General features: G+C 39.9%; 1 protein-coding gene across 2 annotated transcripts in view; it reads right to left on the bottom strand.

Moving 5' to 3' along the window:
* Nucleotides 1–20,244, bottom strand: part of Elapor2 (endosome-lysosome associated apoptosis and autophagy regulator family member 2) — a 165,482-nt gene that overhangs the window by 62,944 nt on the left and 82,294 nt on the right. For both annotated transcript variants that reach the window (XM_036182439.1, XM_036182441.1), the window contains exons 2-3: nt 16,656–16,776; nt 1,469–1,664 (exon numbers count right to left, since the gene is read on the bottom strand). In XM_036182439.1, the coding sequence (XP_036038332.1) occupies nt 1,469–1,664; nt 16,656–16,776 (317 nt within the window). The remainder of the gene's footprint in view (nt 1–1,468; nt 1,665–16,655; nt 16,777–20,244) is intronic.

Raw genomic sequence — 20,244 nt, 5'->3', positions numbered from 1 at the left:
AGCTACATTCTTTGTAATGGCAGTCCAAAACATACCCCCTTCTGAAATGTTCCCTGAGCCTAAGGTACAGGGCATGTGTTAGCTGTGTCAACTGAGGCTGGACATCTCACTGCCAGTTGTTCTCTGCATTTTGACAAGTTGTGTATTTCTGCAATGGTCTCATAAATGATCCAAAAAGAAGCTTCTAGGATGAGGGGTGAGAGCCAAACTTACCTGTAGATATAAGCATAACTATTTAGAATATAGTTAGAAATTGTGCTGGTTTGGGAAAGGGGCAATAGATGACCTCATCAGACATGAACACCTGGCTGCTTGCACTGAGGCATGAGTTCTTTTCTATTGAGCAGGGTTTTAGTCTATTTAGACAGTTGCTGGTGGTAAGCTATAAGTGCTGCTATTGGATTCTTGGACTATCTTGCCATGCTAGTCATTATTGTAGTTAATAGGTTTTACAGCTGGGGAGGACTGTTGTTTTCATCTATTGGCAGTTTGCATAGCATCTTCAGATACTATGGAAGCTTGTCTCTGGGGAGGAAGTTTCCAGGTCAGTTCCAGCTCAATTCCTCCAAGTTTCAAGTGTGTAGTGTCTTCAGGAATAGGGTCTTACTTTCAAGTTCTGGGAGGCAATCAAGGGTAACCAAGTAATGGCCTATATTTGATGGCAAGGAGTCTCTTGGACTCCCCTGACAAAAAACCCAAAGGGCAGTTTCCCTTGCCTGGGTTTTTGTTAGTCTATGGCTATTAGAGGGAGGGAACATTATCATCCAAGTGATTTAACTTCATTAAATGTATGTGAGAGGGTGTGTGTGTGTGTGAGTGTGTGTGTGTGTGTGTGTGTGTGTGTGTGTGTGTGTGTGTTTTAAGTAAACATTCATTGCTGAAGAGGAAGTGGAAAGACTGTTAGAGCCAGAGAACCAGGACATCTACTGTACCTATAAAATCTCAACAATATGCTCACCTAAACAATATATGCACCATGACAAGATCAGTTGACATGACAATGTGGCTAACAGAACTCTCACCAGGTACCATTCATAGATAAAGAACTATAGGCAATTAATGGCTGCTAAAAGAGGGAAGGTCAGTCATTCTCAAGGATGAGCCCCCATTAGGTTATCCAATCCCAAATGGTCAGTCATAAATACACATTTGAACAACACTAAATGGACATAGTGGCATATATATATATATATATATATATATATATATATATATAATAAAAGTAATTAAAGAAGAAGAGGTCATAAATTTGAGAGAGGTTGAGGCAATGCAGGAGGAATTAGAGGGAGAAGAGGGTGGGAATTATGTAAATAAATCACTCATTTGTTAAATCATTCAATACTACAATCTTTTGCCCTGAGCTCATCTATAATCTTCATCAGTCCTAAAACTATCCTCAACTTTTCCTGGAAAAGAGTGACTACACCTTTTCAAGTCTTCAAAGCGCAAAGGTTCACTGGGGTCTTACTTGTTACAGCCACCTGGCCTGCTGTCAGAAGGGCCCAGCACAGTGTCCATGAATGTGGCAACGTTGGAAAATCCTGCCGGCAACTCATCCCATTCATCAAATTTGATGCCACTGCCCAAGGAGTAGGTGCCTTCAACACACTTACTGCATACCTGGTTCTTCATTTCTAGGTACTCTCCAGAGGCACAGGAAAAAGCTGGAAGGCAGAAGAAGGTGCAGCCCATTAGTCACTGGCCTCCTGCATTAACCATCTCTCCTCCACGCTGTCACCAGAGTTACTTTTATAAAACCCTGAGGAAGGCCTTTCAATGTCTTCGTCATTGCTGTTTGTGCTCCACAGTCTGCCTCAATCTATCTCACTCTACTCACCTTTTGCTCCACACTCTTTTGATCAAAACAAAATGCATATTAATCCTCTCTTCTGCTATACTGTGGTTTTTCTTTCCAGATGTAGGACAAATAACCTTCTCTACCTGGATAACTCCAGTTCCTATGTAAAAATGACCATCTTCATGATAAATTACCCCCCCCACTCATCCCAGACTGTCATCCATGCCCAATCCATGGCCAAGCAGTCAGCTTTCCACAGCTCCTCCACCAAAGTACATAGAAACTACTGAAGAAGGGAAGTTCTACTTTTTCTCCACAGGGGGGGAAAAAGGTAATTATTTTGGGATTCCTAGTTGTACCTAGCATATGGCAAGTCCAAATGAACAAAATAAGTGCAGCAAAGAACAAAATAAAAAGGGGATACAGGAAAGCATGTAGTAGTTAAGCAAGTTATCCCACTCTGAAGCCTTTCAACATCTTCTACCTTTCCAATATTCAAAGCCTGGCCATTTACGCCAACCTCATCCACGTCTAATGAGTTCTCTGCCTTCTTAAGAGCTAGACTAAGCCAGCAGTTCTGGTGCTAAGTTATTATTCATTCAACAACTGCAAATAAATGTGTCCAAAGTACACAGCCCTGTGTGGGGTGGAGTTAGAGCTCAAGCCTGGGGGGTGCTATCTAATCCCTTAATCAGGACATTAAAGAAAGAAGAACAAAGTAAAATGTCCAAATTAAGCAATGAAAAGAAATCTCCCAGCCCAGTGAGGCAGCAAAGCCTCACAGGCAGGCACACGCCTCTTTTAATACGGTGGAGGACTTAAACAGAAATAAAAACAAGCTGTCTTTAAAAAAACTAATTAAAGAATTAGAGCTCAAACCCACACTCATCCACCTACTCACCCACTAAACTAATGGAATGATTCTCTTTAGAAAAGCTTAATAATACTCTTCAGTGAACTTGCAACATTCACATCAATATCCTGAAATCAATAGAACAACAGAATATCAGCAAAGGTCAGGCAGAAATATTGCACATTAACTACAAGATCAAAATTATTCTGAAGACAGGGAAGGAAGATCATCTTGGAACAAGGCTGTTACACCTCTTATTAATTTTTTGACATTGAATACATTAATCATCTCTTTGGACTTTTGTTTCTGAGACAGCTTCCACAGTGGTTGCCTCACAGGATTATGTTAAGAAAATTAAATACAGCATAGTAGTTAGCATAACTATACTGTCATACAGTACATGCTCACCAAGGGCTGCTAGTACCAGTACAAAAACAACCAGCAATGAAACGGTTAAGAAAAACTATTTCTTTTAGTTTCAGTGAGTTCAAGGTCTTCCGTAAACAACATATAACTATTATAACTAATGTCATCAACAACAAACATTTCAAATTATCTTGGTAGGCAGTTTATTCTGAAATAAAATATTGTTGTTTTACATTGATTAACAATTAATAAAGATGCTTTATTTCACCTTACAGATTCTAATCCATTATGAAGGGAAGATTAAGGAAGGAACCCAAGGCAGGAAGATGGAGGAGCAAAGTGAGGCAGAGGCCATGGAGGAGTGCTGCTTACTGGCTTGCTCTCCATGGTTTGTTCAGTTTGCTTCCTTACAGAACCTAGGACCACCAACCCAGGGATGACACCACCCATAGTGGGCTGGGTTCTTCCATATTAGTCAGTAATTAAGAAAATGCTCCAGAGGCATGCCTACAGTCCAATTTGATGAAAGTGATTCTTTATTCGAGGTTTTCTCTTCCTAGATGACCATAGCTTGTTCCAAGTTGACAAAATCTAACTAGTACATCAAGCCTGTAAATTACTGTGAATGCACTAAGTGTATGGATTTGAGGGTTATGAATAAATTATGCAAATACAGAATCATAAATCTTGAGTATTGACTGTATTGATAATAGACTCATTAAGGAGGAAGTTGTTATGTATAGCTGCCAGGTAAGAAAATTGAGCCACAGTATATTTAAATAACCTGATTACTTGGGTGCCTGATAACAGATAGCACAGATAATAGAGTCTAGCTTGCTTGCTTCTAAAAGCAATACCCTACCTTAAAGAAAGGAGAAACAGTTCTGACCAATTCAATACCACCTTCCACATCACTCTTCATTCCCTTTAGCTGTTATGCAATATTTATCTTCACCATAAAACACTAGTTAATTCCTACTCCCATATTAGTTGTTTTTCATATGCTAAACCAAAAATATGTACTTGAGAACTATTTTAGCAAGCTTCTAACTTCCATAAGTCTAATAACTTTGTTTATGAATGGAAGATAAAAGCAACATCCATCTCAAAACACTAAGGGAATAGGTGAATGGAGCATTGTTCAATACACCTGGCATATGTCACATACAGTTGTACTGGACACTATTCACCTCAGGAACATGTAAATAATAACACTGCCACTAGGTTGGTGTTACTTTGTCTCTACAGAACAACTATGTAGTCTAGGTTCATTGGGTATGGGCCTTTAACAATATAGGAAAGCTAAGATGTCCTAAAGTGTTTCATCCTTTAATGGTTTGCTTCTATTCCATCTTTCTGTCATCCCAATAGGCACGTGTCAAAGGAAGAACTACACATTCCATTAAAATTTAATTGATATCACAAGATTATACTGATTTAATTTAATTGATTTCACAGAGGTATAGCAATGCCTACCTCTGCTAGCAATCACAAGCATCTCCTTCTTTGATACTTTCTCCAAATGTCACTCACGTTCTCGCGCCACACTGATCTTGGCATCCACAGTTTCAGTGACTCACTGTTTGTTGTCATTTGTTCATTTGTTAGTATAACACAGGATACTTAAATTAGGTAGGGTAGTGCAGAATTTTTCTAGATATTAGCTGCTGTATGGATTGGCTATGTTTCATTTCAGTTAATTGGTCATTTCTAAAGTAAAAAATAGCTTATTTTCAACAACCTTGAAATCCTACAATGACTGAACGAAACCGACAGTTAACAAACCCCAGAGCTTTGGTAGAAGGACTGTTAGGTTCTCAATGCTTGGACAAAATACCTACACAAAACAAATTAAAGAAGGATGGTTTTATTTTGGCTTACTTTCACAAGTTTTGGTCCATCATGGTATGGGGGAGAATGGCGGAACAGATTTTGTCACATCATGATGGCCAGTAATCAAGAAAATGCCTATACTCACTGGCTTTCACCTTTCTGGCCTATTCCTCCATCTGGGACCCCTTGTCCTCTTCCCCACCACCACTTATGGAGCAGTGCTATCCACATTAAAGGTAGGTCTTTGCCAGTGGTGGCACACGCCTTTAATCCCAGCACTGGGGAGGCAGAGCCAGGCAGATCTCTGTGAGTTTGAGGCCAGCCTGGGCTACCAAGTGAGTTCCAGAAAAGGCACAAAGCTACACAGAGAAACCCTGTCTTGAAAAACCAAAATAACAATAATAAATAAATAAATAAATAAAGGTAGGTCCTTTTAATTCACTTAATTCTCTCTGGAAATACCCTCACAGTTACACCAAAAATTTTTCTTGGCTAATCTGCTAAGAACTTCCCAATTCAATCACACTGAGTAGAATGCAAAGAGACAGAGACAGAAAGGGAAGGAGACAGAGAGAGATAAGACACAGGGAGATAGAGACAGACAGAAAGAGATGGACAGAAGCAAAGAGACAAAGACAGAGACAGACAGAGAGAGACAGACAGACAGAAACAGACAGACAGAGAGAAACAGAGTCTCCAAGACAGAGAGAGACAGAGACCCTCTTGTCTAAGGCTGCCACTATTTAGCAGTAGCCTCAGTCTGGGATTTCACAGTATTTTATCGCAGCAGAAACTGGACGAGAGACATTTAAAAGTCAACCCCCTAAAGTCCAGGCTTCACCAGGAGGTCATGCACACACTCTCCATTCTTTATCTTGGCTCTCTGACTCTGATTTCCTGACATCTGTTTCTACAACCATGAGTCCGAAAGGGCTCAAATAGGCAGGTGCAAAGAACCAGATATGGGAAACACAATATTAGTCCATCACCAAATAACAAAGCCACAGGCAGCTTTCTCGATCTCCAAGTTTCTATTCTCACATTCATTGGGAACATCCCATCCTCTTCATAAGTCTGCTTACAGGGACCCAGTAAGAGACCATAAAAAGTAGAGTCTCTGTGGGAAATAGAGCATGATAGAAAAAGTCACTATAGTTATTATGCAAATACAATGTGCTAAGTTATTAAATCAAATTGTTTATATGCTGACTCTCCTCTGCGATTTATGTCTATCAATAAAAAGTCTATTTTTAATCTGTTTATCACAGAGACTCTTGGTTTTAGTTTTTCTCCATCTAGAAACCTCATATTTTAAAAGACTATGGCAATAAATTACATGTATTTATAATTCATTTATTTTTGCTATTTTGATTCCAATTATTTCATTACTAAAATGCGTTTTCTGGACCATAAACAGCAGTAAGAGTAGCCTTAAAAGAATTTGCTTGTTTAGTGGGATGTTGACAAGACACTGAGCCTCCATAATCTTATTACAGGTATCACAATAGTAAGATTAATTTAAGCAGCAAGTACTTTTTAGTATTTAGCATTTGGCAGGCAACAATTAGGCACCAGGGATGTGGTAGCAAATAGGAAGATAGAATTAATTCTGTCTCTGTTCACAGAGCTGCTGTAATAGCCTAGTCCTCCTCAAAATCAATTATAGTTACAGTTCATCTCTCTGAGCTTAAACTCCTTATAAAGCCCATCTCACTTGTCAAACTAAGTTAATGTCCAGGCATAAATAATTATATATTTATAGAGAAGTCCTAAATATAGAGCAAGAAGCACTATTGCACGACTTTTCTTCAATTGATTAGTCTCATTTAGTAAAATAAATACTGTCAAAGCCATAGTCATCATTTTCCCTGTATAGGGAGACCTTTGCAACTGTTAAAATAGTTACTGCTGATAAAGGGTTGAAGCAGGGACATAATGGCTAGTTATAGGACCCAAAAGTACACTCTGCTGCCACCTCTTACTTAACCAATTGACTGTTGTCATCAGATAATCAATACTTTAATTGTCTCCCAGGCTTACAATCATAATTCTCCTAGGAAAATGAGAGGGAGTGTCTGGGAGAAAATGATCAGCGGTCTCAGCCCAGCATGCCTTGCTTCTCTTCTTCCTCAGAGCCCGTGATGAGGACAGCACTTTCATTCTCTCTCACTGGCAGATCTTATCTGCACCATTCCTAAACAGAAAAAATAATGCTTTCTCTCATTCTGCAAAGATCAAAGTGAGGTAGGAGGAAGCCGAAGCAATCATTGAAACAGGCTGGTTTTTGCCATGGCTCTGATTCACAGGAAGTTGGCTTCCCTTGGCTTAAAGGGATACTTGTTCCTTTTAACTAGCAACAGTCCACTTATCCTAAGAAGACTTTTTCTCTCCAAGGAAGGCTGGAAGTGATTGTCAATTGCCTATCATGTTCAATCTAAGGCAGGATGAGGATCATGGAAGACAACTTATCAAAATTCTTTGAGTAGAATTTTTCCCCTAAGAAGAAAAGGGCAAAAACATTAACAAGTTTCATTAGTGCCCCACTATAATTTATAAGTTATTGGTTTTGAAGTACAATTTGATCACAGAAAAAATGAATCTGTGATAGCTAATCAACCATCTTCTGTCAAGATGATCAAAGGACTTTTGCTACCTCATGGCTGTCCCAGGTGTAATGACGTAGATCCTGAGGCTTCACATCTGCATCCACATCAGCATGGCACTGTATACCTCTTTGAATAACTGCATGCTCTCACAGAAGACTATATCAAACAGAAGCGATGTCCTGCTTCACAAGCTGTGAAGCTTGCAGCCATGAAACTAGAAGATTTTACTACAACCAAACCAAGAAAGCCATTGTTTCCACTTAAAACAAACAGGACAGCATCAGGAAAAGCTTTGCTTGGAATTCAAAGGACATGAATTCTAGGTCTGGGCATGGCTGCAAGGCTACTTGAAGCAACATGTGCTGTTACTGTGCAAGCAGAAGCTGCATAGTTAAATGACCAGAACTGGATTCCCAAAAGTCAAGTCCTACCAATTAATGACATCTGACTTTCCATTAAGAGAAAGTGTGGGTCACAAAGCTGGAATATCTAAATTTTTAGAAGTGAACTCCTTAGAGAAGAAATAAAAATTTTCACCTGTCACTTTATAAAATGAAAGTTAGTCAAGAGATCCACAAAAGACACATTAATAAGACCTATTCTGGCTGACCTTTCAACTGCCATTCTAAGAAATATATACTGACAGTGTTGCCTCTGGTATCTAGAACCTGATTCTCACAGGACACCTCCTTTTGCACATCCTCATACGGTCATTCAGGTAAAATTCCTGAACTACGAGAAGACTAGTCAACCAGGAAAACAGAGTGATATAAACACAGACAACCCTCATTAAACCAGCATAATACATAAAAGAATCCCGTCCTTTTTAAGCTAAGCAAAGGTAGTTTTATAAGACAATGAAAAGTATAAATGTATTCTAATGTGGCTTACTGACTTTGGTATCTTATTGGAAAGGGAAAAGTCCCAGTTCATTGAGAACAAGATGGCCTAGGGTTCAGAAGAAGAGAAAGAGACAGAAAAGGGGAGGGAGGAAAGAGAGAGAATAGCCAAGTTTACAGGAAGAAAACAGTTTAGAGTACTTGATGAGTTACCTACCACAGGAGGCAAAACAAGATACCTGTGAAATTGTTTTCCTCAACTTCTGTTTATGCCCTAACACCTTGGCTCTTAGCTCCCTGCACTCCTCTCCTTAGAAAGACCGAAAGTGTCTACCTCCTGAGAGTCTCTCCAACCGTACTTTTGAGAGCTGAGTTCCCTCCCTTCCTTAGGAGACCTTTTGTTCTGATAAGCTTCCTTAACCACAGCCCCCATCAAACATCACTATCCAATGGGCCAGGTTCTACTGTTCTCTACAGTTTATCTCACCTCTCAAGGCTGCCATCCACTCCAGCCTCTCACTATCACTTGTAGGCTGCTGAGCACACTCAAGGTCCCACCCAGACATGCATGGCAGCATTCCTACACCAAGCCTGCTGAGAACAAAGTGATTCTGTCTTGATGGGATTTGAAAAAGATCAATCATTTCCGAGAGGTAGGCCAACACAAAACACACTCCCCCCACCCTGTGTGTGTGTGTGTGTGTGTGTGTGTGTGGTCTTTTTCATTTTTTGTTGTTTCTCTCTTTCCTTCTTTTTTGAAAGAACAAACATGAAGTTAGGTGGATAAGAACATAGGGAGATCTCAGAGGAGTTGGGGAAAATTAAAGGATTTGATCAAAATAAATTTTAATATTTTTTTTTTAATGAGAAGAAGAAGATGGTCCAGAAGCTCAACAGATTGATGCCAAATCTCAATTCTGACTGTGACTGAACTGTGTCTTCAGGCTTTATTTCAGCTCTTCTGTTTAAAAGTTTTCGGAAGACATAATAAAGATTGGCTTTTTTAGTTGTTGTGATGTCTAAGTGAATTAAAGTCATGCACATCTAGTGTTTAAATTTGTGTCTGCCATACAACAAAGATCATTTATTCTAAATGCTTTGGCTATTATTCCTACTAAATTATACTGCACAGTTATGACTCCAGGCAAAACAGATTATATATTTCAGCTAATAACTCCTGAACCTTGGCTGTCTTCAGGTCCACCATCCTTGACATGACACAGGAGATGGTTGGGACATTTACCAGAATCTCTGTCTTGCCCACATTGCCCTTGAAAGGTAGTCCTGCAGCTCGCACAGAAGACTCGGGAAAATCCAGACCCATTCCACTCAGCATGTGTGTATATATATATATATATAATCAAGCAGAACAACTTTGGAATTCACTTCAGAGTTCCTCAGCAATTTAATACGACTGGTACCTAATGCAAGGAGCTTAAATCCCATTACTGTAGTTAGAGTATTCCTGCCTGGCCCACAGTCAGGACAAATCTCTCTTACCCGCCAGTCCCACAGTCCCTCAGACCCAACCAAGAAAGCACACAGAAACTTATATTGCTTATAAACTGTATGGCCATGGCAGGCTGCTTGTTATCTACCTTTTCTTTCTTAAATTAACCCATTTCTGTTAATCTATACTTTGCCACATGGCGTGTGGCTTACCAGTGTCTTTGCATGTTGTTTCTCATGGTGGCGGCTGGCGGTGTCTCTCTCTAGCCTTCTACTTCCCAGAATCCTCTTCTCTCTTGTCCCGCCTATACTTCCTGCCTGGCCACTGGCCAAACAGCATTTTATTTGTACAGAGCAATATCCACAGCACATTACAGCTCTAAATCAGGTTGTTTGTTTCCCCCACATAAGCCAATAAGAGATTAACAGATTCCCAAGTTGCTCAGCTGATGACTGATGACTCACACATTTGACTCCAGGAGCACCTTCTCTCCTTGGTGAGGTCATCCTACATAACACAGGCCCCCTTCACTACTCTTTTGAAGTAGCTTTGTTTACTTATCTCTTGCTGAAGGTCTCTGAAGACATGACTATTTTCACTGTTTTATATCCTCATCAGTAAACATGGTAATATTCAAAACTATGCCTTTTGTTGAATGAATTAAAGCTCAATAAATATTGTGGAGTATTTTTCTCAGGGACAACCAAGGTAGTTTCTGAATGGAGATTGAGCTAAATGCCATCTGTAAAAGGCCATCATCAAAATACCAGGGCAAGAATAGTGTAAGAGAGACTTGCAAGAAATGACATGAGATGCATTAAATCATAGCATAACTAACTGTATGCATAAAGTTTACTGTTTTCAAGCACAATGTTTTTTCTCTAAGATTTTAATGGATATTGGCAAAATGCAATTACATATATATGTTAATTAAAGTGATTCTGTGATGTACATGTACCAGGTAAAATACTGAATCAAGCTAATTAACATATCTCTCACTCCAAATAATTGGTGTTTATTCTTCCTGACTAAATAAAACATTAAGCATTTTTACTAACAGGCTCCCATTCTACTGTCTGCTTCTGTGAGTTCACCTGGTTTAGATTTCACAAGTAAGTAAGAATGCAGTGTTTGACTTTCTGCTTCAATAGTGTCCTTCATGTTTCACTGAGTATAATGACTTCCAGGACCATCCACACTTTTAACAATGATGTAATTCTTAACTTTAAAAGACAGTATAGATAGTATACAGAGTCTATATACTCTTTATCAATTCTTTTGCTTTTGTTTTTGAAACAGTAGCTTACTCTGCAACCTAGGCTGCCCTGGGATGTTTGTGTAAGCCAGACTAGCTCCAAATTCATGGAAATCTGCCTGTGTCTGCCTCCCAAGCACTAGTATCACACACGTGAACTACCACACCTGGCCCTCCATTCGTTTCTTAAAAGATGTATGTATATATGTATGTATATGTGTGCATGTTTCCATGCATGGGTACATATGTCTTTATTCATACATGGAAGCCAGATGAGGGCATGAGCTGGCCTCTTTCAGGCTCTGCTTGGCTCCTTTGAACCTGGGGCTTGGTTTTCTCAGTCAGGTGCTGCCATTCTCATGCTTCTGTGTGTATATCATGATGCAATTGAATAGAACACTCTTTGAATACCTGTTAAGTCCATCTAGCCTATAGGACCTTTCAAATATACCTTTCTCTAGTGGTTTCCTTTTAGAATAGTCTTTCATTACTACAAATGGGATACAGAAGTTTACTAGTATTATTGTATTGCTTATAGTTATCTCTTTAAATATGTAATGTTTGCTTTATATACTTAGATGCTCTGATGTTGAATATATTTATAATTTTTCCATCTTTCTGTTGTATTGATGCTTATAATTATATTGTCATCTATTTCTCTGTTTTTATCGCACACACATGCACACACAATTTTCTCTTTGCCTCTAAAAGTAATATAATATCTGTCTAATATAATGCTGAGTGTTTCTTAAAAACCATTAGATATGAGTCTTAAAATAGATTTAAGAAAAGCATGAGAAAAATATGCACCCAAAGATCTTTAAAACTAATCTAACCATAGCACTTATTGATCCAAGTAAAATGAGTATTAATTTACAATCACTAAAAAATCAAAATATAAGCATATGCATACATACATATATAAAAGTTATTATATCTCATTAAAGTCACACTAATTCCTTAGCTCCTATGTGGAAAATACAAAAGGAAACTATACACACATGCTTACTACCTACATGATGTACATTGTATACACATTTGCATGTATATTTGATTGCATATGTTCTATGTGCCAATGGTTGACTTATATCAATACTGAAGCATAAGATAAATAAAGTTCACAAGACAAAATTGATTTGGTGGTTTCCTTCTGAATGGAATATCTTGAATAGCCAGTCTCAATTAGAAATTGATGTATTAAGGCTGTTCTTGAAATTATGGGTTTGGAAATATTTGAAAGAGTAAGGAATAAATGATGTATGCCTTCCCCACCAAAAAGTATGAAAATATCAAAGAAACAGATATGTTCCTTTCTTCCCTAGTGATTTAGACCTGTTAAAAACATGTAAAGATGAAACTCTCTTCTTCTCATCTCCCAGGATAGCCAGGCCCTCACCCTTCACTTCTGAGGTTTGGTGTGAAGTCAAAAGGCCCCTCTCTACAGGGTGTGTAGTTGCAGTGGAAATTGCTCAAAGATGACCACTATTTTGACGATCTAAGACCATCAAAGGAACCCCAAGGTTTAAGAAGTACTTTAGAAATTCTATTGCCTCAAGGATAAAAGAGGAATGAACCAACAGAAGTAGCCAGGTGTAGAGTGGGCTACCACCTCTCGTTCTAAGGTTGGGATGCAGAGTGCAGTAGTTCAGGAATGGTATGCTACGTGCAGGACCCTGGTGGTGGACTCTACCTACAGATAATAGACCAGTGCAGACCAGGGCCTTGGAAGAAGCAGCCAAGTTTCCAGTGTGTGAGCTGGAGCTTCCAGGGGAATGCCAAGCCACAAGGTCACCTCAGTGTTTGGTGCAGCACTAGCACACTGACCAGCTCTCCACCACAGAGGCACAACAGAGACTGAAGCCAGTGTACTTAGCAGAGATCTCTCCCTGCCTTTCCAGAGCCCCACCTCCCCACCCCCACACCTCCCACCCCCCTACCCCCGCCTCCACAGCTCTGGAATCACATATACCCCAGGAATTCAACACAACAAAGGCTGATATACACCTGCTTCTTAACCTCTCTTGGAGGAGCCTTGCAACTTGTTTCCAGATGGTTTCTGGAAAGCAAATGTATAGCAGAGTTAACCCAATTTTCTGGAGAAGTTTACAGTTGATGCATGAATATTCCTCAGCAAAGGCCTCCTCTACTGCCCCCCCCCCCTTAAATGAGAAGAGATCTGTGTGACTACACTTTGAAGAACCTACAGCAGTTTCAACAAAGGCCAAAATCTGGGTTTGCTGCTATTTTGGAACACTAGCATCTGAGAAAATCCTGTCCCACACAACCACTGCTCTAAATCCCCTTAACTTACTTGAAGTTGCCATGTTCTATTTTTTTAATCTGGTTTTTTGTTTTGTTTGGTTTGGTTTTTTTGGTTTTGTTTTGTTTTGTTTTTTGTTTGTCTGTTTGTTTTTCTGTCTGAGCCAACTGCTGGGTGCCAACAGAGCCGAAAAAACAATGGCCACATCCTCAGCTGCAAGAAGCTGGCTCTGAAGTAAATAGATGTGCAGTGGAGTCTCAGATCTGCCATAGCCAGACCTGGGGGCAGTCACTGCACCACTTTAAGCCTGTGTTTTCCCTCCAGTAAAAGAGAAGATTGTTATAGCTTATACACTCCTAATCTGAAAAGCCCAAATTCTCCCAAATCTGGATTTTCTGTGTATGCTGACATACCACAAGGAGAAAATTCTATAGCACTGTTTCCTATAACAAGTAATTTTTAGTATTACATAAAAGTAACTGTAGGTAAGATATATAAGAAATATATAAAATACAAATGAATTAGGTGTTTGGACTTGAGTCCCATTCCCAAGATATCTCATTATGCATCATCTATAAACATTCCAGAGGTAATCAAGGATAGGATGAGATAATGACATCCAGCTCTAAGCACCAACCACGTCGGTTTCGAGGTCACAATAAGAAATGGTAGCTATGACCAGCAATAGAAAAATCTTAGGCACTGAAGACTGAGAATGTATAAGCAATGTACGTAATATGATACAATTGGAGAGAGAGAGAGAATATAGATATATAGATATCACGTGGGAGTACTGACAACTTCAGATTTCAGACAAAAAGATGATATAAAAAAAATGTCCTGGGCCAGGTGGTGGTGGCGCACGCCTTTAATCCCAGCACTTGGGAGGCAGAGGCAGGTGGATCTCTGTGAGTTCGAGGCCAGCCTGGTCTACCAAGTGAGTTCCAGGAAAGGTGCAAAGCTACACAGAGAAACCCTGTCTTGGGGGGAAAAAAAAGTCAAAGTCCTACCTATCATGTATTATTTTTTAAATAAGTATCACTTTCAATTATATTATAATTAAAAGAAACTTGACTATTAAGAGTTTGGGATTTTTTTCTTGTTGAAGAAATAAATTCACTCCTGAAGCTCTGTAGGAATCCAGTCAGAGAGAGAGGAGGGATTTTATGAGCAAGTGCATCAGGATCAGGATGGGGAAACCTACAGAGACCAGCAAACCAAACTAGTGGAAACTCATGAAAGTTGATGGCTGTGGAGTCTGCAGGGGGCTGGACTAGGCCCTCTGCATGGTGAGACAGTTATGTAGCTTGATCTGTTGGGGAGCCCCCTGGTGGTAGAATCAGAATCCATCCCTGGTGCATGAGGGGGCTTTTTGAAACCCACTACCTATGATGGGACAATTTGTGCAGCCTTGAGGCAGGGGAAAGAGTTTGAACTTGCCTCTACTTGATGTGCCTCCGCCTTGGAGGTCTTGTCTTCTTGTGGGGGGGATAGGGAGGGCTGGTTGGGGCAGAAGGCGGGGGGAGGGGCAGGAGGAGGGAAGAGGGAGATCTCTGGTGTGTAAAATGAAAAAAAAATCTTAATTAAAAAATGAAAAAAGAAGTAAAATCGAATCTTTACCTATGGAATGTTATGAAAATATTAACTGGAAAATGTCTGCAATATTCAAATTGGAACCACTCCTATTTAGGCATGAGTTTTCTAACAAAATTAGGAGCCCTTGGCTAACCCATATAATTCACAGGTACTGATAAATACTAAAACTATGACTTCCAGGAGATGAAAGCCCTGATTTAGAATGACTACCAAGTCCCATGGTGTAGAGTCCTCCACTATAGTCCATTTTAATGTAAACAGCCAGAGCTAGCCCAAACCAACACACTTCCTATCCACAGAGTAAACATTTACAATAGTTAGATAGTCTCTACAAACAAGGCTGGTTACAAGGAGCCAAGGAATTAAGCCCCAGGATAACAAGTACTGGCCAGAAACAAGACAGATTTTCTAGGAAAGCAATCTGCAATAAGCCAATTGCAGCATGGTTACTCGGGCTCTGTTTCCCTTCAACCACATCCTGTTCTCACTGAGAGCAGGTCCTGTGTGCCAGTGACTGCCAAGACTCCAGGCTGGTGGCACCTACTTCTCTCTTAACCCCACTGTCTCTTCTGACTCTTGCTAAATCACCTGACCATGGGGACACTCAGGTTTTCTCTGCATTTATTTAAAATCAGTCACCAAGGACTAATGGTGTTTTTTTTTTTTTTTCTGATTTTCTTCATAAATTGAACTACTACAGTCTCCACAGTATCTGTTGCCGATGGTTAATGTTTTGCAACTCATAACAGACACACTGCACGAAGAAAAAGAAATCATTCACCCATTTAATAACTTGCTTATCCACTTCATTCATGTGGAAACAGAAGCTTTCTATAAATAGCTTTTGTAAGACCACAAGAAAATTGAAGTGGTTTCTCTGTCAGCTCTAGAACCCAGGGCCACAGTTGGCCTATTTTACTGCATACACTTCCAACTGACCAAACTAAAAGGTTTTTAGAAGGTAGTTTATAAATAAAAATAAATTTAATGACATCTCTCTGTGTTAATTTAAAGAGCTGAATTTCAAGCCTTCTAATTTCCAGAGGATAAGAGATATTGTATGTAATATTAGCAATCCTATAGTCTCTCTACAAGTTACACTTAAAATCAATAAAGTTACACTTAAAATCATTAAATTAAACTATTTCTGTGGCTAACAAAAAGGAATCAATTGCAAGAAGAGCTCTATGGACAGAGGTGATGTTGAATGGCAAGAATATGAATATACTAAATAACAACTCAAAAGTTATCACTTAACGAGGAATTTTTAAGTGATGTATTTTTATCCAACTTAAAAGTATTTATTTTAAAACTCAAAGAGAAGGTCTGTCAATCATCTCTCCATAATTTCAAATGAGAGAATAAATAGATATATATTTTTTAAAAATGACATCCTTCAATATTGCCCATGTCTCATGAAGCACTTCAGACAGAAGGACATGAGGTTCTGAGAAAGACTCAATGAGTAAATGCACCTACTGCCAAGATTGACAACCTGAGTTCATATTCAGGAGCTGCATGGTAGAAATAGATGGTCAACTCTCCCATGTTGTCCTCTGACCTCCATCCACACACTGGAGCACACCTGCACCTCCACGCATACTTGCACAGATAGATACATACAAATAAAACAAAGAGTACTAGTATTTTTTAAGAAAGACTCTATTGTTTTGCTAGATATCAACACTACATATACATAGTTGCCAGGTCTCTGATATTCCTTACAATGGCAACCAGAACTGATATGATGAGTTTATGGTTTAATCTGGGAAACAAATGGTCAAAAAATCACAACATACTGCATTCTTTGCCTCTCACTGGGTCAGGCAGGCCAGAGCAATCCACTGCAGAATTCGGAATGGCGACCCTCCACCTGGAGCCAGTGCTATCACATTCTGTATATTCAAAGTGGTAATCTTTCTGCAAACAATCACAAAAACAAGCCTTTGTTAGAGCCAATTCTAACTGGTGAGCTGGGTTTTTTCTATCATCCCAAAGGGCCTCCAAGCCTGTTTCCAAACTGTTCCCTCTCCTGGAGTCTCACCCCTCTCCCCCCCCCCCCCGCCCCATCAGCAGTTCATCAATCAAAACTATACCATGCAATGTAGAGAGGGCATTGAAGGTCTGGTAAAAAGAGGGTACTCAACACTATCATTCTTATCTACTGAGAAGGCCACAGCACACTTTCCACATCTCCTTTGTAGGCTTTTTGAGCTCTAAGTGATTGACAGATATAGAGGAAAAATGACGTGAGGAAGTCAACTGCTACCATGTCTCAAGTGCTTCAAAGAAGCCAATCACTTCCATTGGCCTAATTCTCACTCTATTTAAAACTTAACAGAAGGCATAATAATGCATCATTCAAACACTACTAAATAGCATGAGGCTCTCTGAGACTTAATTCATACCCCCTCAGAAGACTGCCATCCTTCAATATATAAAAATAAACCATTTATTAAATTGTCCAATTAAGATCCACTACTTCTGGCTTCGTGGCGACTTCCTCTTCATATATATGGAATGTTTGAACTGAGGAATCAGGACAAAATGTTACAGGAACATTTCAACAATGAGAGAAATTCCAAGTTGCTGTGGATATCGCTCTGTGTAAATAAAGTTCTGATTGGCCAGTGGCCAGGCAGGAAGTATAGGCGGGACAAGAGAGAAGAGAATTCTGGGAAGTAGAAGGCTGGGAGAGACACTGCCAGCCGCCGCCATGAAAAGCAACATGTAAAGACACTGGTAAGCCACAAGCCATGTGGCAAAGTATAGACTAACAGAAATGGGTTAATTTAAGATAAAAGAAGTAGATAACAAGCAGCCTGCCACGGCCATACAGTTTGTAAACAATGTAAGTTTCTGTGTGCTTTCTTGTTGGGTCTGAGCAACTGTGGGACTAGCGGGTAAGAGAGATTTGTCCTGACTGTGGGCCGGGCAGGAAAACTCCAACTACACCAAGTCTACCCTATAATAGTTTCATTTCAATATCCTAACCATAGAGACTGGACCCAGGGCAAGCACTCTGCAAGTAGACTATCCTCATCCCGTTCTGAATGTTAACTGTCTGCTTCCCCACTGCTTAGCCTCCCTCGCTATATGAAGGACAGGCAAGAGCTATTGAGAGGCATTGTCATAGGGAAATTGTGAATGGAAGGTCATGGCTGTGAGTCTCCTCAGAAACCATTTCAATCTGAACGTGCTAAGAGTTCCCCCAAAGCATCAGTTCTAGGCTCCTGTGCTGAAAGTTCTCTTGATGTATCACTTTCCTTTCCTTCCTTCCTTCCTTCCTTCTTTCCTTCCTTCCTTCCTTCCTTCTTTGTTTACTATAAGCAATAAAAAAAAAAAAATCAGGCCACACTTTTGACATTCTCCCTGACCCCAAATCTCCAACAGAATATTCCTAATTTCCTTCTAAGCCCTCTCCAACACTGCTGTTGATATTTCTAATAATATTCTACCTATGGCAAGTTGCATGTTGTATAATGCAATACAGTCATTTTCTACTACATTTCCCAATTATTACTGAGCATTCACTGTGAGTATTTTACATGCCATTTCTACCAATCATCTTAAGACAATCTAGGCTTTTCTACTCAAAATTCTTCCAGCTTTGGCCCATCACACAATTCCAATGCCACCTTCCCAAAATGTTCAGGTTTTTGCTTAGCAGAACTTTGTCATGTCCAGATTTAAAAAAATCTTCAGTAGTTTCCAGGGCAACAGTAGCAAGTCACCATAGCTATAATGTATTTTCCCATAGCTCTGTAGGTATTAAGTCTCAGGGCAGTACTCATGGATCTGACTAAAGTGAGGTATACCAGATGGACATAGTTCTGTCTTGGCCATGGGTTACACTTCTAATGTTAATTTTCTAAGTCATAAAAGTATTGTTTAATATTGTAGAGTTTTCCTTTATTGGAGGAACAAACCTTTCTTGTCTTGGTAACTCAGCCCTTGAGTGACAGCTGCCAGGCAGTCTGATGCAGGGGGCTGCCAATGAGGCAGCCCACCTTTGGCAACTTTTCAATGCTCCAAGTTCTCCCTGAAGAAACCCCACTCCAATGGCAGAGAACACTGCAAGAACAGTTGGGGTTGCAGCTCCCACTCCACGAGGTCTTGCTCACAACTTGCTCCAATCACAACTGCTCCAGCTTGAGCAAGCATGGAAAACTTGTGAATGAAAGTTCCCAAGAAGACCACCCCTTCTGCTGAACCTTTGCAAGCTGGTGAGAACTTCAAAGATGTGGGGAAGTGGAATACTACAACTCAAGGCCAAACTGTCTGAAGGTATCTTTAGCCCCTTAACAGGCACCTATTGTCTTCCTCTGCACCTGACCCAACACTAAGGTAATCATTAGGTAAATCCTTTGGAATGTACAAAGAGACACATAGTTGCCAGTCAACCAAAAGGCAAAAAAAAAAAAAAAAAAAATGCTGTCATATAGCATCCAAAGACTATCACAGAGTTTACCCGCTTTTCTGTAGCGGGGTTGCCTAATGTTTCCATGAATAAGTCTTGAAAGTGCCCTGTTTTATAACCTCCTCTGTTCTGATACTATAAAAGCTTCAACAGTTACCACATTGGAACATGGAACTTGGGGTAACTATGTGTTCCTTAGACTATGGTCATTCATACTTATCTCCATAAAATACTCTCTCTTGTCCTCTGAGAGTTGTGCTCTTGTATTGTCAGTTTCAACCTAGCAAACTTCAGTGATCACAACATCACCCTGTTGCTGGTGCTCCAAGTATCCATTGGCAATTATTCTGCAAGTTTTTATCAACAACAGTTCTGTGAAAGTCAGGGACCCGCAAGCACACCTCCAATAGAGACTGAGAAAAAAGCTTATAATTGACAGGTAGGAGGCTGTACCTATCTGGGGTTTCTAATTGATCAACCCTATTCAAGCTTTTTGCAATCGGGCTTTATGTAAGGCTTTAACTGGTGGAATTATAATTGAGCACTAGTATGCTGTGCCCTTTATAAGCAGCCTATTTTCCACATTTTGGGGGGTTTGTCTGGGAGCCTTTTCTCCTATGCACTACACACTGCTATTCAATATTATGCCAATGAAAGCTTCTCCCAAATGTCTCTTTGCATACTTGCCTTTATCACAGGTAGAACATGTGGGTGGCTATCTACAGAGCAGACAAAACCCTGAGGTCTCCATCCTGGGCAGCAGCAGCAGTGGCAGTGAGGAGAACATGAAAAAGTCCAGAAACACAGAAAGAGCTGCGTGCTCTGTACCCACAGCTCTAAGTTGTAAGTTTAGGGGACAACTGAGAGCTCCAGGGAGCAACTAAGGACAGAAACTATGAGAAGCTGAGGCTCTGGGAGCCAAGAGGTCATTAGAATCAATGTCTGCATCTGCTTCCGTCAGCTATGGA

The sequence above is a fragment of the Onychomys torridus genome, chromosome 3 (genome assembly GCF_903995425.1).
Source record: "Onychomys torridus chromosome 3, mOncTor1.1, whole genome shotgun sequence".
Taxonomy (NCBI): Eukaryota; Metazoa; Chordata; class Mammalia; order Rodentia; family Cricetidae; genus Onychomys; species Onychomys torridus.
This window is presented reverse-complemented; position numbering and strand designations above follow the sequence as displayed.